This window comes from Phoca vitulina, unplaced genomic scaffold (genome assembly GCF_004348235.1).
Source record: "Phoca vitulina isolate PV1807 unplaced genomic scaffold, GSC_HSeal_1.0 scaffold45, whole genome shotgun sequence".
NCBI lineage: Eukaryota > Metazoa > Chordata > Mammalia > Carnivora > Phocidae > Phoca > Phoca vitulina.
Window position 1 is genome coordinate 3,965,603 of NW_022589748.1, and position 23,445 is coordinate 3,989,047.

General features: G+C 56.1%; 1 protein-coding gene across 1 annotated transcript in view; it reads right to left on the reverse strand.

The window, feature by feature from the left end:
- The window catches only part of CASTOR2 (cytosolic arginine sensor for mTORC1 subunit 2), a 50,402-nt gene extending 27,071 nt beyond the window's left edge, over positions 1 to 23,331 (reverse strand). The window contains exon 1 of the mRNA XM_032430785.1: positions 23,152 to 23,331. Within this exon, the coding sequence (XP_032286676.1) occupies positions 23,152 to 23,264 (113 nt within the window). The 5' untranslated portion in view covers positions 23,265 to 23,331. The remainder of the gene's footprint in view (positions 1 to 23,151) is intronic.
- Positions 23,332 to 23,445: the final 114 nt, after the last annotated feature.

The following is a 23,445-nucleotide window of genomic DNA, read 5'->3' on the forward strand; positions in this document are numbered from 1 at the left end:
GCAAGGGTGGGCGGGGGGGCATTGCAGTCAGGAAGGGCCATTTCCAGATTTCCAGGGAAACTTGTCTAGCACACCCACTCTGAGAGCTCCAATCTGTGAGCCAGATCAGTGAGCAGAGGGAAGGGAGTTGTGAGGGTTTCTCCAATTTGTGGGATAGTTTACAACAGGTTCTCTGCTAAAACCACAAAGCAGGGACCCTCCTAAAATCCCCCGGACAGGGAGGCAGAACACAGGGGGGCACAAAATCAAGCTGGGGGGGGCACTGTGTGCCACCTCGTTCAGTAATGGAATCGGGACAGATGGTGACCCAGCTCCTGTTTGCATACTCCCAGGTAGAGGACGCTCACTCCTTTTTGAGGCGATTCATTCCATCCTGGGTTAGTTAATTTCTAGAAGGCTCTATCAAGGGGCGTCTGGGTGGCTCAGTCGGTTAAGCTTCTGCCTTTGGCTCAGGTCATGATCCCAGGGTCCTGGGATTGAGCCCCGCATAGGGCTCCTTGTCCGGAGGGGAGCCTGTTTCTCCCTCTGCCACTCCCCCTGCTTGTGTTCCCACTCTCTCTAATAAATAAAATCTTAAAAAAAAAAAAAATAGAAGGCTCTATCAATGTGGTCTCCATTTAACCGATACCCAGCTAGTCTTAATTCTGCTCTGCTGGGACCCATGGGCATTCGCTCTGGCTGCAAAAATGGCAGGAAAGGGGTCCAGCAGAACCACATCTCTTCTCACAGTGGGAACAGGGCTTCTGGGCAAAAACCCCAGCTCTTCACTGCTGAACGCACTAGAACTCACCTGTAAGGCTCTAAAAGGTACAGGTGAAGCTATATGGCCAAAATTGGAAAGCCAGGGAGACGGGGTGCGGGGCCCAGCCTCCCTTGTGGGATGCCTACGCCTTCCTGCTCAGGGGGGGGCCCTGGTCAGCTGTCACTGCTGCTGGCCCAGCCTGGGCGAGAGCCTACCTGCAGGGCAATGTTCAGCTCAGAAGCCTCTCTTCCCCCCCCCCGCCCCCAACCCGCCAGGGCTGCGTGTTTACGCTGGGCATGTGCAATGCCCGTGTACCATGTCACCAGCAGGGAGGTGACTAGGGAAACCAACCTTCTTGGTTGGCCTGGGACTGTCCCAGTCTGGGCACCAAAAATGCTTCCAAAATAGGCAAAATCACATAGAGGCAAGAGAGGTCGGGACAGTGAGTGGGCAGGAGAGGGGCGTGGTCGCCGGAAGGGGTGAGTGGGGACACTTCAGGATCACCGGGTCTTTCGTGGGTGCTGGCTCCCCAGGGGTGGCCAGGCTATGGGGATTCACGGAGCCGCAGAGGTCTGATCCGTGATGCCCCATGAGGCTGCCACGTCCCCACCAAAGAGGAACAGTCTTGGGGGGTGTGCTGGGTGGAGGCCAAAGACACAGGCTGCCTTTCTTCCTTGGGTCCCCCTTGGGTCTTCTTCATGCCACGGTCAAGCAGCGGTGCTGAGTGGTGGGCTTGGAGGCGGCCACATGGCCCACGCCCCTGGGCGGGCCTCCAGAGTCCCCCAGAACACAGGTTTGAAGAGACGCAGAGGCGGTGAGGAGGTAATGGGCTGATGAGAACACATTCTGAAAAGCCTCTCGGCGATGTCCCTGTCACTGTGCCCGAGCCAAGCAGCAGCTCCCAAATGGCACCCATCGTTTTGGGTGAGACATGCTTTTCATGAGATCAAAGTGGGGCTTGGATCATCATTTCTCATATCTTTTTTTTTTTTTTACCCCAAACTTTTCCAAAACTGTGGCATAATTTATTGTTATGAAACATACAGATTTCAGGGGTGCGGCTGGATGAGTTGTAACAAACAGATACCCCCATGGAAGCACCGCCCTGACTGACATATGAATGTTCCCAGCACTGCAGGGTCTTCTGTCCCCTCCTGTCAGCCCCTCCGACCCACGAGAGGCAAGCCCTGCTCCTACCCCACAGATCGGCCTGCTTCGCGAGCTCCATCGCCGTGAAATCATATAATGGGGACCATTCTGTGTCTGGCTCCTTTTGTTCAATGTATTTTGAGATCAATCCATTTCGCTTTATAGAGTCGGCGGCTATTTTTATTGCCGAAGAGATATGTACGTTTATATACACTTACGATATATTATGATATATTTTTACTTATCTTCTCCTGTGGATGACATTTGGTTGTTTCCGGTTTTTTTGCTATTATGGGTAAAGATACTATGAACCTCTTTATTTAAAAACAGCAACAAAAAAAATCTCCTGGCTGGCTTCCTATGCCCCAAATTCCTGTAATACCACAAAAGCAGCTCAAGCTTGCCCCCAAAACTCCCTCTGCACATCCTGGCCCCCCCAAACCCACCTGAGGTCCGCCCTCTCCATGGGTGGGTCCTGCAGCCATGTCCGAGCACCCTGCAGGCCGTGACATGGAAGGATAGGGACAGAGAGCAGCAGGGCCTCCTCTGGATGGGGTGCCTGGGACGGGCTCGGGGAGGGGGGGGGGACACAGGAGCTGAGGCCTGGAGGAAGAGATCCACGCAGGGGGGAAACAGCACACAGAGGGACCCCACAAGCAGAGACCCTAACACAAGGAAGAGAAACAGTCTACGGTGGTGTGGTTAAACCGTCTACACTCGTGGAAATGCTGAGTATCTTCTACATTTTGGAATACAATGTTGGGCGGAAAAAAGTAAGCCCCAGAAGGCGACGCACAGCCAGATTGGCTTTTTCAGATAGATACATGGGAACCACGCTGTTTGTAGAAGTCAAGGGAAAGATAAGCGTGGGTAGACGGCAGTCACCATCAATGTCATGGTTGCAGTGGGGGATACTGTTCTTCAAACAATAAACAAAGGTAAAGTAAAAGCAGGATCAATAAGTATGTCACAGACCAAGAATGATGAGTAATCAGATTCTATGCACCCAAGGTCCATTCAAAAAAAAAAAAAAAGTTCTGAAATGTTTGAGGCAGGGATGAAAGGGCGGGGGTGGCAACAGATCGGGTGTGTGTGTGTGTGTGTGTGTGTGTGTGTCTGTGTGTTTTAAAGATTTTATTCTTGCATCTCCCCAGCAATCTCCCTGTTCAATCTCTGCACTCCCCTCTCTGTTCCTGCTTGGGTCCCGTCTTCCCTCAGGTGGGGGGAGCTGGGCTCAGGCGCCATCCGTCGAAGTCCAAAGCGGGGACCCAGGGGGATTCCGGGATGCGGGACCCGGACACAGAAGCCCGTGCGTTTGGCCATATCAGACAGGCACCAAGGCAGACCCCAGCCCCCGTGCCCCTCCAGCTGGCAGCCCTGAAGGACAGTCAGGAACGCCGAGAGGAGCCGTGGCCAGCCACCGCTACTGTGGCCGAGCCCCCCAAGATTGGGAGCCGGATGCAGATGCACTCGCAGGGGTTCCAGGGACAGGAAACCAAACAGGGTGGGAAAGGAGGGTGGGAGGAGGCCCTCAATCAAGGAAGAGCTTGGACATGTCTAGAACGGAGGTTACACTCTGAGGCCCGCGGGGCAGGCAGCTGAGATCCTCAGGTGAGGAGAACCAGGGGTAAGTAAGCCATGCTTTGCATATTAAACACCCAGCAACGGTCTTCACCTGCACCAAGACACATGGGGTCCTCTCACTCTGTTTCTCTTCCTTGCACTTTTGGGAAGGAAGAACAGAGGCATATTTTTCTGTACCCAAGAAACTCGCCGGTAATAACACGATGACAAATGGGCCCAGCACGTGGTCTCAGTGTGAGGGGCCATGGGCGAGGTTGCCTTGGGGTGTGTGTGGGGGTCCCTCCCTGCTGAAAAGGGGGGTCAACTGCCACTCAGCTCTGAGAAATTGTTACCCTGTGGGTCCTGGGTCACAAGATCTTCCAATGTTTCCAGGGAAGATGGAAATCCAGAGTTTTGTGATCTCTCTCAATGTTTAAACGTTGGTACAATTTTTTAAAAACACACTGGGCGGGCCAAAGAAAACACGTCTGGCCTCCAAATACCTCGTTTTCCCTTCCCAGACCCCTAAATGTTCTCAAGTGTCTGGGGTTTGGGGTTTAGGGGGAATCAACTTCCTGGATCGCAAGGGGTGCCCGTGTGAGTGGCCGCTCGTGGGGTCTTGCGCCTGGAGCACTGATGGGTGGGGGGCTCCTCAGAGCTCCCCAGGGCCGCCTCCGAGGTGCGGTCAGGAGTCGGCTTAGCAAAATGTAAACCAGAGAAAACAGAGTGGCCTGTTCTGGACACTAAGTGGGAGTTTCAGCGGTTCGCTGCCCCAACGGGCCTGCCTCCCTCTGGAATTCCCCGGTGCCCAAGCGCAGAGCCTGGGCAGTCGCACCTCAGGGACCATTACCCTCCTGGGAGGGTACCTTCGGCTGGGAGTCAGGAAGGAGCGACTTCCCTGGCGCCACTCCCAGCAAGCTGGGTCGCCCTGGGCACGTCCTGTGCTTCCCTGAGCTCTTGTCACTCCCCAGGTCAGAACACGTGGCCTGTCCACCACGGTTCCATGGGCCCAGTGCTGTTTGCTGGGGATGCTCATGGGATGATGTATTTATGTAAGGGTTGGGGGTGATTCAGGGACTAAGCAGAGATGGACAACTGGTGGATGCTGGGGTGGGGCGTCTGGGGCTCAGGGAAGGCTTCCTGGAGGTGGTGCTGCGTGAGCACAAAGTTGAAAAGCTAAGTCTCTGAGTGGCTGGTGGTTTCCAAATGGAACCGATTCCTGCCAGGCCTGCCAGCCAAGGCCCAAACCGCAGCACCCGATGCCACGCACGACTGTTTTGTCCAGGGGCCCACGGAGTGCACCCCCAGCATCTGCCTTCAAGGGATGGCAAATATGTTCGGGCCTGAACCAGGCCGGCCGCTGCCAAAATGGACCTGGCATTCTCTCTCGCTGCCCAAACGAATCTTCGAAACCAGTGCTGTCTGGGAGAGCTTCCGGGATCGTGCAAATGATCTGTGCCCACACCGTCCAGTTCGATAGCCACTGGCCACATGTGGCTACTGAGCCCTTCGGAAATGTGGCTAGTGCGGCTGGAGAATTTTTTATTTAATTTGATGTTAATTAATTTGAATTTGAACAGCCACGTGTGGCTAGAGGCTCCCGATTTGGACTGTGCAGTTCTGGAACTTTGCAATCCATCCCCCGCTCGAAGGCAAGCAGCCTCCACCTGGAGCCAGGCCCTCGCGCTCTGCCCGGCCCCTGACCACCGTGCTGTGGTTAACCCTCACGCCGTCGGCACCGGGACCATCCCTGGGTCCGTGATGTCGGGAGCCTCAGCGTGGCCCTTAGGAGCAAAAGACCCACGGTTGGCATGAGGCAGGGTCTGGAGTACGATGCTCACGTTACCACGACGTTCCCCAGGAAAGTCCTTTTGTTGTTTGCTCAGCTCATGGGACAGAACCGACACTGAGTGCTTTTAACGAGCTCAGCCTCGAGCCAGATAGGAAGGGCAGGAAAACTGGTCGCTGTGCCTCTGAGCCCTGACCTCCTCTCTCTTCACCCTCCCATTACCAAAGTGGGCACACTGAGGCTCAGGACCCAGTCCTGTCAGTGAAGGAAGAGGGTCTGAACAAGCCTTGAGTCTGGACTCCTTCCACTGGTCCTCCCTGCGGAGACCTGGGAGGGTCGGGTGGTGTATGGGGGACTCAGAGGACACAGAGTTCCCGAACAAAGCACCTGCCACCAGGCGGCTGGAAACGCAGAGCTTCACCGCTCACAGTTCTGGAGGGGGGAGGCAGATGGAGGTGCTGTGGGGTTTCTGGAGAGAGCGCTTTTCCTGGTTTGTTGTGGCCACCTTCTTGTTGTGTGCAAGCTCCCTGGTGTCACTTCTTACAAGGACACTAATCCTACCGGGTCGGGGCCCCACTCTCCTGACCTCATTTGACCTTAATTCCCTCCAAAGAACAGTCCCCATTTGGGATTAGGGCTTCGGCATATGAGTTTTGGGGGGGAACACAAGCATGGCACCCACAAAGGCCTCAGAGGCTAGTGAGAAGAGACTTGGGTGAAGGAAGTGGACAGAGGCCCCGCGATAAAGGGTAAAGGGCTGAAATGAGGAAGAGCCCCTGAAAAATGGTGTGGAATGGCTCCCTGGGGGGATTGGTGTGACCACCATGCACCACGGCCAGTCCTGTCCTTCTGGGATTCAGTCCCAAATCCATGAAATAAAATTTGAACCGAAGATGGTCCAGCCCGGAGCAGCCAAGAACGAGGGATTCATTGTGCTATCCATCCTTCTCCACCAGGAAGGCAGCCCTTACCCAAACGACGGGGGCAAGGACTTAGGGAGGGGACAGGAGAGGGGTGGGCGTGAGCACTCTGTCCCCAGCCCGCAGCCCTGTCCCTCCCTGCTCCACTGCAGACAGCCCATCGGGCTCATCTCCCCGGCTGCCCCGGCCACGTGGGCCCAGTCAGAACAGGGCTTTGCTTACTACCTGGACCGGGGCCACCAGCCCCTGAGCTTTCTAGAATGTTCAGGCACCTGGCCGGGGGCTCAAGCTTCAGCCGAAACACGCCTACAAAACTCCCACTCGAGCTGTCTCATTGCCCCGCACTTTGGCCAACGGAGTCAAGACTGGGGTCTAAATTCAACACCGACGCCCCCGCGGCCAGTTCACCCCCTCACAACCCAACCTCCCCACCAACGGCTCCCCGAGGACGCTGCGTTTGGTTGTGCTTGGTTTACGCCTGTCATCACCTCTCCGAGCTGCCCTGAGCAGCCTGGTGAAGGCCAAAGGCCAACCGGCCCGGCCCCACAGTGACGAGGTCCAGGCCCCGAGGGCTTTCCACGGGCTTTGGGCCAAATACTTCACTTTTATTAAAATTCTCGCTTGGCTATGGCCAACATCCCTGGGGCCACGTTCAGTTTGCCAAAGTCTCCGAGATAGGCGGAGGGAGGGAGAGAGACAGTAGTGATGGGAAAAAGGGCGCGTCGGCCGGGCCAACAGTATCATCCCATCTTGCAGATGAAGAAGCTGAGGCTCAGAGAGGTCAATGTCCTGCCAAAGGCTGTGAGCTGGTAAGTGGACAGAATGTGCCACGTGTGACCAGTCAGTGGTGTGTGGGGGGGTCAGTAGACCCTCTGGGCCCCAGAGGCTGGGCCCTCACGGGCACCAATGTCCTCTCTGCCCGCACAGGATGGGGGTGACTCCAGGGCTAATCATCTTTGGCAGGAGTGAGCCCCCGAGGGTGAAAGGGGCCAGAAGCTGCCTACTCACTGCCCTGGGGTGGGAGGGTGTCTCTACGGGGGCTGGCACTGTTACCCCTGGGGACAACTGTAAACTCCATGCAGGCCCCGGGGAGGGTGCTGCTCAGAGCCTGCAGCCTTGAGAGGCTAAGTGCGGCAAGAGGGTGGGACAGCTGGGGTCCTGGTACCTGGGACGGTTTCCAACAGTCGTGGAGAGGAGAGAGCTCAGGATCTGGGAGGGGGTGGTCCCGGGCCGCAGGGCTTGGTACCCTCATCAGCACGTCGGGGGATGGAGGGAGGGCTGGGCCACATAGATGAGCAAATACCCACCCCTGGCAGCCAATAAAGTCAGGGCTTTCACTATGCTGGGTGACTTCAAGCCGGATACTCTGGTGGTGGCGGGGGGCCGGGGGGAGACTCTTAAGACTGCGGCCCACCAGGGTCCTGCAAGCTAGCCGGAGAGGGAAGATGGACAGTGACAAAGAATCCCCGACAAGAGGGAGGCCAAGCACCTGGCGGCCCGCGCACATGTGCAAACGCACTCAGGTGCCCCAAGAACGGAAGGTGACGTAAAGGGGGCCTTCCATCTGCCAGGCCGTGTGATGACGCAGTAAAGCCATGAGAAGCAGGCCCGGGGCACCGTGCTGGCAATGTAAACTTAGAACCCCTCTCTGGGGGCGCCTGGGTGGCTCAGTCGTTAGGCGTCTGCCTTCAGCTCAGGTCATGATCCCAGGGTCCTGGGATAGAGCCCCACATGGGGCTCCCTGCTCCGCAGGAAACCTGCTTCTCCCTCTCCCACTCCCCCTGCTTGTGTTCCCTCTCTCACTGTCTCTCTGTAAAATAAATAAATAAAATCTTAAAAAAAAAAAAAAAAAAAAGAACATCTCTCTGGAGGGACCGCGTGAGGACCTCGCCAACACACAGGGGCTCTGACCCGGGGTTTGGCTTCCAGATGTCTGCCTGCCAACAGAGCCCCAAGCATGCAAAGGGAGGTCTCTGCCCCGAGTGGTATGTTACAGCATGAACTCTCAACAACAACAACAACAAAAGAGGGCCAGGAACAAATGTCCACCAGCAGGTGACAGGTCAGAGAAATGACAGTCACCTGTTCCACGGCTCATGGCGCAACAGTTCAAATGAAGGACAGGAATCTCTGGGAGGAATCTCTGCTAAGACGCGAGTCAGCTGAAAAAGCCAGTGTGGTGGAGAAGCAGTGAGCGTGGTTTAATACCAATTTATGCTTAAAAAAAAAAAAGAGGGGAAATAGTAGATATGCAAGTTTATATATATTTATCTCCCCAAGAATCCCCACGAATCTCACTGTCTGTGGGGGCAGGAACAGGGGTGGGAGGGAGCTTTCGCTGGGCACCTTGGTGTATCTTTGGAATTCCTAATAAATTGTGAATTTATTATCCCCCCCAAAATTGGAAGTGAGAGAAGAAAACAAAACAGTGAGGTCAGGAGGCCTTCCTGTAGGAGGAGGTGGGACTGGGGTGAACTGCAAAGGCAGGGAGTAAGAGTGGGGTGTGCTGAGAAGGTGCGGGAAGGAGGGTGCAGTGGTTAGGGGCATGGTGTCAGGAGCCAGCCGTCTGCCTGGCGGGTGACGCTGATAGTCACTTCCTGCCTGGAGTTCGGGGCCATCCCATCCACAACCTCTCCCAGGCTGGGGTGCAGCACCTCTCCCTGCTCCGTAACCCTCTGATCAGGGGGACTCTGACTCATCTAACAGGTCATCCTAAAGCTGACCCTGGTGCTTTTTGCTTTCTGTCCCTTCAGGGGTCCCAGGAGAAGCTGCTGGGTCACTCCCTGGGAAGCTTGGGCCCTGCAGGGGTGGGGAAACCATAAATCTAAGATCTGCAGACTGCGTGAGAAGACAAACAGCCCACACAAGCCTCCCTGGGGCCTTAGCTGATGCTCAGCCCCCTGCGTAGAGACTAGAGCACCAGGCCCAGCAGAAGAGGCCCCAAACCACAGTCTGTCAGGGGGGAAATGAGCACCTTCCAGAGCCTCAGACTTTCTGGGGAGCACCCGAGGGTTACGGACCTGCATCGGCGGGCGCCCTGATCTTGGACTCCCAGACCCCAGATCCGTGAGAAATAACGGTCTGTTCTGTAGGCGGCCTGGCCTGGGGTATTTGTTACTGCAGCGGGAGCAGACAGATACAGCGGACACAGCGAGGATTCAAACTCACATCCGTCCAGACCCCAGGACAATCTTCTCCTCCACCCCAGCCACACCCCTGCCTCTCGACTTTCTTCTCTTTCTCCCTAGCCTGGATGGGTTGCTGCTGTTGTTCCGTATGAGCTTTTGTATTAAAATTTTGCACGTGTTATTGTGTTAACAATGCACACAACACAAAATTTGCCATATTAACGATTTTTAAGCTCTATGGGAATAAATACACTCACATTATTATGTGGCCAAGTCACTTCTGTCCACCCTCATGACTCTTTCCATTTTGCGAAGCTCAAACTTTGTACCCATTAAACAAGAACTCCCCGGTCCCCCTCCCCCAACCCCTGGCACCCATCGCCCTGCTTTCTGTCTCCATGAATCCGATGACTTCCAAGCACCTCGTGGGGCCAGAATCATATGGTATTTGTCCTTGTGTGACTGGCTTATTCTGCTGAGCATAATGTCCTCAAGTTTCATCGGCCAGAGCAGGTGTCAGAATGCCCTTCCTTTTTAAGGCTGTATATATTCCGTTGTATGCACAGACCACATTTCGCTTATCCATTCATCGAGCCACGGGCACGTGGGTACGGCCCATGTTTTAGCTACCGTGAACAGTGCTGCTATGAACATGGGTGTACAGAGTTCTTCGAGATCCTGCTTCCAATTCTCTTGGGTAGACAGCCAGAAGTGGGATTTTGCTAGCCTACATTTTCCATACTATATTCTCTCTCATCTCCTTTTCCACTGGGCCCCTCCCCAAGCTGTCCTCTTCCTCGTCTGCCCTCCCTTCCCCCAGGAGCCTTCTTTGGCCCTGGGATTAGGCCAATGACTGGATCCCAACCAAGGAGCCTGGACAGAGCCCTTCAGCTCCTCCCTCATACCCTCACCCTGGGCCACTCTCTCCAGCCCCCTTCCTGTCCCGGCACACTAGGGACCACATGGCCCAGGCCTCTGTGCTTTCCGCACATGCTGTTCCTCCCAGGCCTCTGTGTTTTCCACAGATGCTGTTCCTCCTTGGAAGTCCCTACCCAACTCAATGCTTCAAGCTTGGCTCAGAGCCATCTCTCCTGAAGCCCTCCCCGACCGCCCAGCCTCAACAGGATCTCCTCCCCTGTGCCTTGAGAACTTCCCTCTCTCCAGACGATGGTGAGATTAAGGGCTCACAGAGCTGTCTCCCCCACCTGGCTGTCCACCCGTCCAGGGATGGGGCCCGAGTCCCCATGGCACCAGCACTCACCACAGGCTTGGCATCAAAATCCACTTGTGAACTGGTGGAGGAGGAGGGAGCCTAGGAAGCCTCAGGGCCAAGGGCCCATGCCAGGTGTAAGGAAATCACAGAAAGAAAGAACCTTCTCCACTGGGCAGTCTCTGCCTTCCCCAGCCACCGTCCAAAGGGCCTGATGCCCCCTCGGGGTGACAGACAAGCCCTCAGGGGGCTGGAGAACAGGCCTCCCTGACCACGAGCTCACCCGAACTGCTCCCACCGGGCCCTCCCTCTGTCCCTGCCCTTCGAGGGACAAGGGACGAGAAACCTGTCCTCACGGGACAGACAGCAAGAACCACAGGTGACGCAAGAAGCTTCCTTCTACAGGAGGAGGCAGGGGTCCTGGGTTTTGGGGGCAAGCGCTCCTTGGGGCGTTAACACAGGGCATTTTTCCAGTGACTTGACTTTTCCGGGACATTCTAGTGGTACAACTGCTGTGCAAAGCAGGTCCGCAGCACAGGTGGATACAGTGGGGTCTGACAAGTGCCACCATGTCTAGGCCCCACGATCCGCGGGCTGTCCACCAACCCCACGCACAGCCCCAGGACGCGGGTGTCAGCCCCTTTTCTGTTGTTCAGCGGAAACGGACTGCAGGCAGTTAAACGGGGCTAATTTGGACTGAAGAGCCGGGGGAGGGAAATGGCCAGAGGGAAGCTGAGGGGGAATCACTCTGAATAGCTCTACTCTGAAGAGTATTTAGAAAAGAACAGATAAAAAAAGAAACGTGGTTTCGCTGCCTTCAAGCGCGCGGGTACTCCCGACTTCTGGGCCACCCACGGGGGGCCCTCAGAGGCCTGGCTCCGGGCGCTCATGTGGCACCCTGTCATTTACAGGTGACCCCTGCAACCCCTCTGGCCTCTCGCTCCCAACGGCAACACTCTGCGTGGGCAACCCGTCCCCAGAGGATCGCTCAGCCCCGGGGGCGGGGGGTCCGGTCTGGGGGGGGTGCAAGTGAGTTCTCCCAGGCAGTGCACCAGGAAGGCCCCCTCCCCTCCCCAGAGCTGCACCTGCCTGGGGCCAAGCCGTGGGAAGGGGAGACAAGAATCGGAGACAGGTCCCAGCTCCTGGTTGGGAGGGCCGGGGGCATCTCCTGCCCCAGCCTCACCCCTAAGGTGGTTAAGGGAGGTGGAGTCCAAAGAGCCTTCTGGACTCTCCGCCCCCACCCTCACTTGGACCGAACTTTCTAGGCTGCATAGAACACGACTGCCTTGCGCTACCAGTGGCCGGTCTTCTAGCCGAGGACCCCAGGGCTGGGCTGAGGGCAGGGGACTCGGGCGGCAGGAACACGCGGGGCAGACTAGAGGTTGTCCTGGTCGGAGAACAGGGCACTGCAGGGGGACAAGCAGCAAGAAGGAAGTAGGGAGGAGGCTTCAGGAGGCTGAGTGCAGAGGCCAGGGCCTCGGGCGCCACACTCTGCCCCAGGGCGGGCGACACACTTGCAGGAAGGGATCAGATTTCTGTGCAGCCGTCCCCTCGCCGACATTGGCAGTCCAGCCCAGGGCACTTCGGTCCTCAATAAACATCCGCCAAGTTCCTCCAAATCCTCAGCACAACCCAGAGAGGTTGAGACCATGCCGCCCATTTTACAGATGAGAACACTGAGTCCCGGTGGAGGCCGCTAACAACTTGCCCATGGTCACACCGCTGGTAAGCGGTGGGCTTGGACTGACCATGACAGGCACATCCCTGAAAAAGGGCGTTCAGCATAAGCTCTTCCGTCCAGGGTTAACGGCAGGAAGGAGGGCAGTGGGGCCCGGGCGGAGGAGGGCTGGGAGCAGGGGGGCCGGCGTGAACCCCAACCTGCTCCTTGTCTGCTGTGTGACCTGGGGCGAGTCACTGAGCCCTGGTCTTCCGTCAGCTGGGTGGGCACCCCCTCCGTCCCATAGAGCCATTGGGGGGGGGGGACATGGTGGAAAGCCCCACGTGGCCTGGTGCACAGTAGCCTCTGCAGAAAGATCTCTGAGGTTAAGCTTCGTCTGCTCTAAGTTCACCGTATCGGTCACTGCATCGGTGACTTTTGAGCTCTGAAGGGAAAAAGACTGAACTTTGAGAACAAATTTCCACCCGCTGTCTTTCCTGCTCAAGAAAGGGAGTCAACCATGGGGTAGGGAGGGGATCAAAAGGAAGGCGGGTCTGGTGGAGGAGGCAGAGGCCCTGAGGGTGGAGGGGAAAGTCCAGGGGAGCGTCCAGGAGGCCCGGCCTGGTTTCAGGGGAGAGCCAGCCTGGGAGGGAAAATTAACCCTACCTTGAAAATAAGTACCTAGTTAGAGCCCAGGACGCGGCCGGCCCGTGCAGAGAGGGACAGCTGACCCATCAGCAGCCTCCTCCCTGGCTCCCTCCCTCCTTCCCTGCTCATCTCCGGGCTCAGTCAAGTGGCTCCAGCCCAGGCTGGGTCAGCGAGGGAGCCCACCCTCCTCCACGGACGCCTCACCAGGGCCTGTGGGTGTGGCCACCCCACCCCCGACGTACCCTCCTGAAGCCCACCACTCCGGCACCCAACCGTTCAAGACCCCTGACGATCAGCAGCTACGTGGGAGCAGTCTCTGAGGGCCCCAGGAGACACCAGAAGCCACACAGGATGCTCCACTCACAGGCGTGCCTGATTCGGTGGCACCAAATTCCCGCAAACTCTGGGAAAGGCCTGCCCCGGGCTAGGTGCTTATGTAGGCCATTGTTTCCCCATAATCCATCCTGTTTGCCCACAAAGCAACAGGAGGTCCCGGAGACTGTGGATGCCCAGTAAGGGCCTCCAGGCTCCTCCCCACGCTAAGCTAATGTGGCCGTGTAAGGCTCGGTGGTGGTGCAGTCAGCAGGGCTGGGTTCAAATCCCTCCACCTCAGGTATGTGAAAACGCCATGTTAGATGTTGCAACGGGTGTGGAACACAGCCCGGTACTTCCTCAAAATGTTACACACAGAGCTACCTTGTGATCCCACATGATCACTACTCCTCCGTATACACGCACCCAGGAGAAACGAAAACATACATCCACCCTGACGCTTGTGCACAGATGTCCCGGGCAGTGTGACTCACGATAGCGAAAACATGGAAGCGATCCAAATGACCATCCGTGGATGAATGAACAAAAGGTAATACATCCACACAATGGAGTATTATTCAGTCGTTAAAAGGAATGGCATTCCTGACACATGCCACGACTTGAAGGGACCTTGAAAACATGATGCTAAGTGAAAGAGGCCAGTCACACAAAGAACCATATGGTCTGCCTGCATTTAAATGAAAATGTCCAGAAGAGGCAAATCCACAGAGACAGAAGGCAGACTGCTGTTGCCAGGGGCCGGGGGTGACTGCTTGGTGGGTATGGCTTCTTGCGGGTGATGAGAATGTTCTGGAATTAGACAGGGGTGATGGCTGCACAACTCTGTGAATATGCCAAGCGCTTCTGAAGTGTAAACTTGGAGAGAACCAACTGTATGGTATGTGAATTATACCTCAATAAAGCTCTTATAAAAAACCTTACTCTTCCCCTACTGGGTTTTTGGGATCTTGGACAAGGAAGCGAACTGTGTGGTGGTGCCTCAATGTTCTACCTGTGAAATGGGGCCAGTCACTGTACACACGTGGGTTGTGGTGAGGACCAAGTGAGCTGCCGCAGCTCACTGCCTTCCGGCTGCCACATTGCCCTTTGGTTTCCACATGCTCTCTAAGTTCCTAGGGCCTTTTTTTTTTTTTTTTTTGGTAAAACATACATAATATAAAACTTACCATCTTAACCATTTTTTTAAAAAAAGATTTTATTTATTTATTTGAGAAAGTACGTGAGAGCACAAATGGGGGAGGGATGGGCAGAGGGAGAGGGAGAAGCAGACTCCCTGCTGAGCAGGGAACCCAATGCAGAGCTCGATCCCAGGATCCCGAGATCACAACCTGAGCTGAAAGCAGACGCTAAACTGACTGGGCCACCCAGGCGCCCCCCCATCTTAACCATTTCTAACGGTACAGTTCAGTGGTATTAAGTATATCACACGTTGTCATGCAGCTGATTTCCAGAACTCTTTCCCTTTTGCGAAACAGACACTCAGTACCCACTAAACAACAACGTCTCCACTCAGTACCCCCCTTTCCCCGGCCCCTGGCAACAGCCATTCTACTCTCTGTGTCTAGAAATCCGCCTACTCGAAGTACCCCATGTGAGTGGAATCATAAAGTATTTGTCCTTTTGTGACTGGTGTAATGTCCTCAAGGTTCATCCGCGATGTAGCAGGGATCAGAATCGACTTCTTTTGAAGGCCAAGTAATAGTCCACTGTACGTACGTACCACGTTTGGCTCGTGGATGGACACGAGAGGTGCTTTCACCTTTGGGCTATTGTGAATACCACGGCCATACACATGAGCGGACAGATAAGACTCCAGGCTTGTAAGCACAGATCTCAGAGGCTGGAGTACATCTAATAGAGTCTATTTAAGGCAAGGATGAGCATAAGGCATCTAGAGGCAAGTTTCCCCTTAAACTGAACACACTCCCAACAAACACACTCTCAGCAAACTTGTGTACTGTTAGCTGCTGGACATTTCCCGGGGCCTGTCTGGTTGCTGGACAACCAGAATCCGACTGCTCCTTGTACCAGAGGTCTTTATAAGAAAAAAAAAAAAACTTGTTAGCCGTGTGCAGGCTCTGGAAAGACCAGTTCAGTCCTTTCCGACTGCCTCTCTGGTCCCATGGGAGACAAATCGGTGCCACAGAGCATTGGTCCTAGGGCCTGGACACGCACGTGGAGTGAGGACAGAGGGGACCAGTCCTCCTAGCCTACACCCCGGGGCATGAGTGATCCCAGGAAACTACTCACTCAGCCCCAGGGGGGCTTCCTGGAGGAGGTGATGCTTGAGCCAACTCCAAGAGTCATCTGTGTTAGGTCTGAACACCTGTGAGGGCTCTCAGGTCGTGGTGATCACACGTTCTGGTTTGCCCTGTTGTCCAGGGTAATTATTATTATTTTTAGGGCTCCCTGTTATTCTGAAAAGTGTCCCCATGTGAAGGATAAATTACACAGTCACCGTATTAGTTACCTATTGCATAACAAATCACCCCAAAACTCAGTGGCTTGAAAGAACAACGAACTTTTCTCTCTCTCTCACAGTTCTTATGGGTGAGGAATTTGGGCGCAGCTCCACTGGGCACTTGTGGCTGAGGATCTCTTACGAGGTCACAGTCAAGGTGCTGGCTAAGGCTGAGGTCACTGGAAGGCTTGCCCGGGGCGGCAGGCCCTGTTTTCCAGGTGGCTCACTCACAGGCTGGCTGTGGGTGGGAGGCCTCGATCCCTCTCCACACAGCCGCTTCTGTGTCCTCGCGACAATCCAGACCCCACTGGAAGGTGGGGGGAGCCCTAGCTTCTGGAGGGAAGGGTGTCAAAGGATTGCGGATAGTTAACAACTCCCACTTCTAAAATCGGGCGTGTGTGGTGTGGACATGGGACAGAACCAGGAAAGAGAGAAGAAATCAGATTAAGGAATATTCACAACGCCAGGTGAGAAGCAGGGGGTAGTCTGAGAAGGGTTATGAGCAGAGTGAACCGTGTCATCCGCCCCAGCTGTCCCCTTCCTCTGGGTCTTTGGACCCCTTGCCCTCTGTCTTTGGCGGAGAATGCACCTTTTCTTCCCACTGGACGGAGGCTCCGTGTGTGTTTCCCGCTGGGCCCTGCACAGAGCAGGTGCATGCTGCAGGGTTTCTGCATGAACAAAATACCAAAGTGCACCAAGCCCAAGCTTGGTCACACCGGCTCCAAGTCACAGCTTGTGACCTGTGCGCACCCGTCCTTCCCGTCTCCGGGCCTTTGCTCATGCTGTGTCCCCTGCCCAGAGCGCTGGGGCTGCGCTTACCATATGTACTGCCCCGGAGGCAGAGGGACCGGGGTGGGGGAAGCCGTTTGGTGGATTTAGTGGAGAGATGACGGGGACTGGCCGTGGCAGAGGCCATGGACACGGCCGCCCCGGGCGGGTGTGTGAAATGACTCTGGGGTTCACCCTGGTGCTCTCCACCCACACCCTCCCCTGCCCCATCTGTGCCCACCCACTCCTGCTGCCTGCCCGACCTGTCTTCCTTCATCCCCAGCACCTCCGCCTCCTGACGTCTTCCCATTCCACCCAGACTCGGCTCAAATGGAGCCACCTCCTCTGGGAAGCCTTACTTGCTTGCAGCTCTGGGGTCCCAGAGCATTTGGGTTGCCTACTGCCGAGGCCCTAAGTGACCTGTGTCCCCAGGTAAGGTTCCTGGAGGGCAAAAAAAGAATCTCCCCTTGTTAGAATCAGAGTGTATGGAAAAGTCTCCTAACCATGGGCTTTTTAAACTCAGCCCTGGCCCTGGCCAGCTGAACCAGGACTCGTCCTCAGCAAACACCAACTGGAGCTTATAGTGGACCAGGCTCAATGGAAGTGCTTGTCTCATGAAGTCCTCACAAGAGGCCAGGTAGTAGGCATGGTCGTTGTCTCTGCTTCAGAGGTAAGAAAGTGACAGCCCAGCTAAGTCAAGCAACTGGCACCAGGTCACACTGCCAGGAAGCCGGGCGCTGGGATTCCGCCCGAGGGGCCGGGTCCCAAGCCCTCCCACCGCGGCCGGCCTGTCTTTCCCCAAACTGCAATCAAGCGGGGGCCTAAGCCCAATGCACTCAGGAAACCAAGGAGGGCTCTGGATGGACGGTTTGCGATTTTGAGCTTTTGTCCTATGAACGTCTCTCACGTCTTGAGCGCTCGCTACGGCTTGTTGGCAAGATTTCCTGCAGGCGGCAACACGCATGAACGCCCGCGGGCCACGATGCACCAGACATCGGCAGGCTGCGGATCTGGCCCAGGTGGGCAGCGCGGGTCTCTGTGGGCACGTGCTGACCTCATACTCAGCAAGGTGCTTTCTTGGCCAATCAAATGAGATGGACTTTCTTTCTAGGGTGGACTTTAAAGAGCATTTCACTGGCACACACACAAAAAAGAGTGTGTTGCAGCTTCCTGCCACCTGAACGCACTTCGGGATAATGACCTTGCCGCTGTCCCCTCTCTCTGGCGATGGCCTCTCAGCAACACCTCTGCTAAGTGGCCCCTGGGGATGGGGCAACCAAGCCGGCAGGCTCCTAGGCCTGGCTGAGTGCTCATTGGGACAAGGTTTTGTTTTTGTTTTTTTTTTAAGATTTTATTTATTCATTTGGGAGAGAGAAAGAGACAGAGAGAGCACAAGCAGGGGGAGAGGCAGAGGGAGAAGCAGACTCCCTGCTGAGCAGGGAGCCCAACGCGGGGCTCAATCCCAGGACCCTGAGATCATGACCTGAGCAGAAGGCAGACACTTAACCATCTGAGCCACCCAGGCGCCTTATCAGGACAGGTCTTACTGCCTTACTTCCTGGGTTCAAATCCCAGCTCTGCCACTTCTGTGTGTCCTGGGGCACTCAAGTTCCTTGCTTTCCTTATCTGTAAAATGGGAATATTCCAACTCCGACTTGGCGTTGGCATCGTTTTTGCTATATACTTATTAGTTGACCCCAGTTTTGCCTTGGAGGGTTGCAGAGAGCAAATCTGAGTCTCACAAGGGCAGCAGGAGCTTCTGCCTTCCCTGGCCCCCCCGGAGCCCCCCTCCCGCAGCGGTGGATCCTGATTGGTCTGTGATGGTCTCATTCCCTATGCCAGTGATTGGTGCAGGCCTGTTCATGTGACCCAGTTCTGCTCAACGAGATGAAGAAGTCTGTGCAGGAGTGGGGTGTCTTCCTGGAGAGGTTTCTGAGACACTCTGGAGGCCGGGAGCCTTTCCCAATGTTGGGTTTCCTCCTGACTGCCAATAAAGCTACAGCCGCCCCGCCCATTCCAGAGTGAGCCACACTGCCATGCCAAGGATGGCCAAATACAGACAGGAAGACCGGGGTCCTTGAGGACATCATCAAGCCTTTAAGTTACCACCCTTGGAGCACCCGACTCACAACCTCTTATCACACAAACCTATCAAACTTAGGCCAGCTAAGTAAAGGCTTTTTGTTATTTGCAACCCAAAGCATCCTGCCCATATCCCAAGGTCGGTCACATCTCCTCTTCTTGAGATTAAGCCCATCACACCAGAGGAAGGGTCTAAGCTCAGCCTGTGCACTCAGGGAAGACTTCCTGGAGGAGGTGAAATGGAATCCGAAAGAATGAGCAGGCAGATAAAGGGAGTAGGGCAAAGGGTAACATTCCAAGCAGAACAAAGGCCTGAGGTTGGAGACACCATAGTGTGTGTGTGTGTGTGTGTGTGTGTGTACGCGCGTGTGCATGCAGGAGAGATGAGGCTGCAGAGTCAGAGGGGGGTGGGCTGCAGTGGGCCCTCAGCCAGGCTACAGAACCTCAGGCTATCACAAGGGCAGAGGAGAGGTTCTGTGGATGGCCTTGATTTTGTTCCCCCGGGGTCTCGCCCCTGGGCTTTGTGCCTAGAATAAGTGCACTCAGCGGGTCCAGCCGCACCCAGATGCTGCCCTGAACCTGCGCGGGGGCAGGGGTGCTGGGCCTGGCTGCCCCAGGTGTGTTCCTGCCTGCTAGGCCTCTTCCAGCCCCCAGAGCGCTCATAAGAGACTAGGGCTGAAATCTGGGTCACTCCACGCACGAGTCGGACATCCATCAAACAGGCAGTTACTAAGTGCCTACAAAGCAGTGTGCTAAGCACAGCGGAAAAAGGACCTGGTTCAAATCCCAATTCTGGGGACGCCTGGGTGGCTCAGTTGGTTAAGCGACTGCCTTCGGCTCAGGTCATGATCCTGGAGTCCCGGGATCGAGTCCCGCATCAGGCTCCCTGCTCGGCAGGGAGTCTGCTTCTCCCTCTGACCCTCCTCCCTCTCATGCTCTCTGTCTCTCATTCTCTCTCTCTCAAATAAATAAATAAAATCTTTAAAAAAAAAACAAAAAAAAAAAAACAAATCCCAATTCTGTCTCTTCCCAGCTGGGTGACCTTGAGTAAGCCACTTTCCCTCTCTAAACCCAGCATCTTTACCTCTTTGTGAGAGACCTCAGGTGAAATCAGTGGTTAGCTCGCTTCTCTCGGGTACTGGCGGGGGTGGGGGGGGTAAGCAGTGGGTAAAACAATGCTCAGAAAGCTTCCTGGGGATAAGGTTTCTCATCTGGGTGGGACGACAAGAGGCCCACAATACGCTGTGATGGACAGTTGAGCCAGGATGAGAGCTTCTGGGGAGGGAGCATCTAAGGGGGGCGGTGAGGAAGTACAACACGGAGCCGGTAGGTGAGGCGGGCCGAGTGTTCCCAGAGAGAAAAGGTCCACAGAGGCAGGGCAGAAAGGATACAGGAAGCCTACAGCTTCCGTTCTGTGCCCCCGAAGCCTTTAGAACCGTGTGCTGCCCACGGAAGTGCTGGACGTTACTGTTGAATACGGGCGTCGTTTGAACCTCTAACAGCAAATCTCTGCGCTTAAGCCAGAAGATGCAGATTCAAAAATCTTGCCTCTCCTGCTTACCATGTGACCTTGAGCAAGTCACTTCGCCTTTGAGCTTCAGACTCTTTCTTTGCAAAGGGGGCGTAAAACCCAGTTCACAGAGCTGTATGGTGGTGTGTGCAGGGTCTAGGACCAGGATCCCCTTTCCCACCTAGCTAATTCCTATTTTAAAGCCCTAAGATCCAGTGCCGCCTCCTACAGGGAGCCTTCCAGGCTCCCTCAGGAAATCCCCCAGACCTGTCTACTACCCCAGCTGACCCCCTTCCCTGACTCCACCTTGCTCTATTGTGTCTTTCTTCTCCCGCCATCAGGCTCTGGGCTTGGAACAGGGAGGGGCAGGGTATCTTAGCATCTCTTGGACCCAGCTGCACCCCCCCACACACAGGGAGTATCTACCAATGCCAAGTCCTTCCCCGAGGCTCCACAAAGGTGGAAACAGGAGGGGAAAAGTGATTAAGTCTGCTGGGGGTGCGGAGAAGGGGAGGGGTTCAGGAAAGGTTCAGGGTGATATCGCTAGATCTTGAGGGGTGAAGAGAAATTTACTGGGAAAGGGGCATGTTTCCAGGCAGAATCAGAAGTACAAAAGCACAGGGGTGTGAAGGATAGGGTAAGTAAATTGTGGCTCACCAGAGTATCTGCCCTGAGTGGCTAAAGATGAGGATTCCGGATCTAGATCCCACGGGCCTCAAATGCCGTGCCAAGCGCCCGACCCTACAGGAAGAGGCTGAAAACTTGTGACTGAGCAGCGTAGCGACCCTGGTGTGTGTGTGTGTGTGTGTGTGTATGTGTGTGTGTGTGTGTGTGTGTGTGTATGCGCCTGGCCACTGCAATAGTTTGAGCTAAACTTAGGTTGGGGGGTGGGGTGGGGAAAGTGATAGGGCTAAGGGCCACCACTGGGGGGCAGGTGCTGGTGGGAGAACCAAAAAGGAGCAAAAGTTTGCCCTGGAGGACTGATTATTCAAAATATTTCAGGAATATATCCACACCCAACTACCCCTCGCTAAAAAGCCAGCGTCCACAATCATTGCATGCTACACACAGCAGCTCTGTGGGAATGGGGGGGGGGGGGGTCCTTCATTACAGGGGGACAGAGTGAGGGTCCGACGAGGAAAGGGACCCTGCCACAGGCATGCAGGGAGTGCGGGGCTGGCCACAACCTGAAGCCAGCGTCCCGGCCCAGAGTGCAGGGGAGGCAGGTCTTCAGCTGTCTGACAAATGTGCTCAGCACCTTCTAGAGCCAGACCCTGCAGACAAGGAGGTGACCTTTGACCTCTGAGTCATCTTGAGCTTGGACTGGACACCTGGGCCACAGACCAGCGGCCTCCAGTAGGGGAGAGAGAAGGGGGAACTCAATGAGGGGTAGGTTTTCGTGGTCAGACAGGTCAGCAGGGGCTCACCCCCCCAACTCCCCCCCCATGTCTATCTGTCTGTGAGTCTTCTAAACTGGACCCTGGGGTGGAGGCTGGAAGAGGGCCAGTCCCTACACAAAGGGTGAGGGGCAGAGGGAGTGGCTCTTTGCTGCCTTTCTAAGAAGCCCCCAAATGCCCCCTCCTCCCAGCACCCACCCAGGCCCCGCTCAGCCGCAGCCTGAGTCATCATCCTGGTTTGAATGGTAGCCGACAAATCAGCCAGGGGGCTGCCTGGGGCTGAGGGCCAAGGGTTGGAAAAACAAGGCCGGTTTCTCTTACCTCCAGCCTTGGAAGCTCAAGACAGGCTAGGGGGTGGGGGGCAGAGGGCAGGTTGAGGCGGGATGGGGGGGTGTCAACAGCCAGAGGGGGGGCGGGGGGAGGGAAAGGTTCAGAATTTGAGCTGTTGGCTTTTGTTTTCAAATGACCTGTTTAATAATTACCTGTGCAATCGAAGGAGCCACAGCTCGGGGAGGAGAGGATTTCAACCCTCCATACCCCACCGAGCAGCCCAGCAGCCTGAGAAGAAAGTAAACAAGATGCCACCAGCGGATCTCACCCCATCTCGCAAACAATGGCAGGACTGAGCTGCCCGCTCAGACACACACATTAAAGTGATATTTCCAAGCAAGAACTTTAACAGGCAGATAAGAGGCTCGCACTGAATTCTTTCCCTGCATCCCCAGAGCTTCCCTGCGCTCGGAGCCCAAGGGGGCAGCCTTAGGGGCCCGTCATTTCAACCTTAACCTTGACCTGTAATGTATTCATTCATTTTGCAGCGAGGGAGAACCAGCTCGGCCCCAACCCCGAAAAACCCAACCAGCAACAACTTCATCGCTTTGAACAGTCACAATGGTGGACAAACAAGGGATTTAAGTTACAGCGGCTAGCTCGCGCTCACACTCCACTGGGCTCGGGCTCCTTAAAAAACACACCCCAATCCAAGCATCCACCGGGGCTCACAAAGTCAGAGCCTGACCTGGCAGTGGGAAAATCCAACTTGGTTTTTTTTGTTGTTGTTGTTTCTTCCCCAATCTCCCAAGGCCTTCAACTATTTTTTGCCCCTGCAGCATCCAAGCCCAGCCTCGAGGCTGAGCCATAAACACGCCTGCTCCTCCCCCTTCCACGGTTCGGCAACACCGCCCCCCCCCCCCCACCTTCCCGGACCTGGAGGAGAAAGAAGCACCGCGACCCTCACCCGCAGCCCCTCCCGGGCCCTCCCGCAGCCTCCCGCGCCGTCCGCAACCCTCGCAAGCACCTTGAGATAAACACCCACTAATGATTTTATGATTTTCTGCTCTGGGTAGCCGCGCTCAGCAGAATCCCTCCCCCGGCCCCGGCGACTGGGGCCGGCCCAATCGAGGGATTGGGGGATGGGGGTGTTAGTTTGTTTTTTCCACTGTCGCGTCCCCACACCTGGTTTTCATTCATTCATTCGTTCGTTCATTCATTCACGGATTCGTCACTGCAGCTTCCCCGGCCCTCCGGATCTCGGGGAGGGGATGGGAGGGAGGGGACCGAGATGGGGGTGGGGGGAGAAAGACAGCGGTGGGGGTGCACCGCGGGGGGGGTGCTCGGGGTGGAAGGACCCCATTCGAGGGCAGATCGGGTGGCTTTGTCGAAAACAAGGCGGGCGGCGGGGCGGGGGCGCTCCCCGGGGCTCGAAGTTGTTTTCCGAGCCGCCGCGGCGAGGACAGCCGCCCGGGTGCGCCTCTTTGTCTCTCCCCGGCCGGCGCCGCGTCCCCGCGCGCTCACCTGGTCTTGGAGGACAGGAAGGCAAGTTTGATCAGGCCGTAGGTGAAGAGCGGGATGCTCTCCTTGGCGACGCTGGCAACTTGCAGCCGGTGCTCCAGGATGTGGAGTTCCATCGTCCGCCCGCGCTCCGCGGCGGCTCATCGGCGGGGGGCGAGCCGCGGCCCCCGCCCCCTGCGCGCCCAGCCGGCACCGAGCGCCGCGGGCGGCCGGCCCAGGGACCGGGAGCTCGGCGCCGGGCGGCCCGGGGCGGACAAAGGGGAGGCCCGCCGAGCCGCGAGGGGCCGCGGGCGGCGG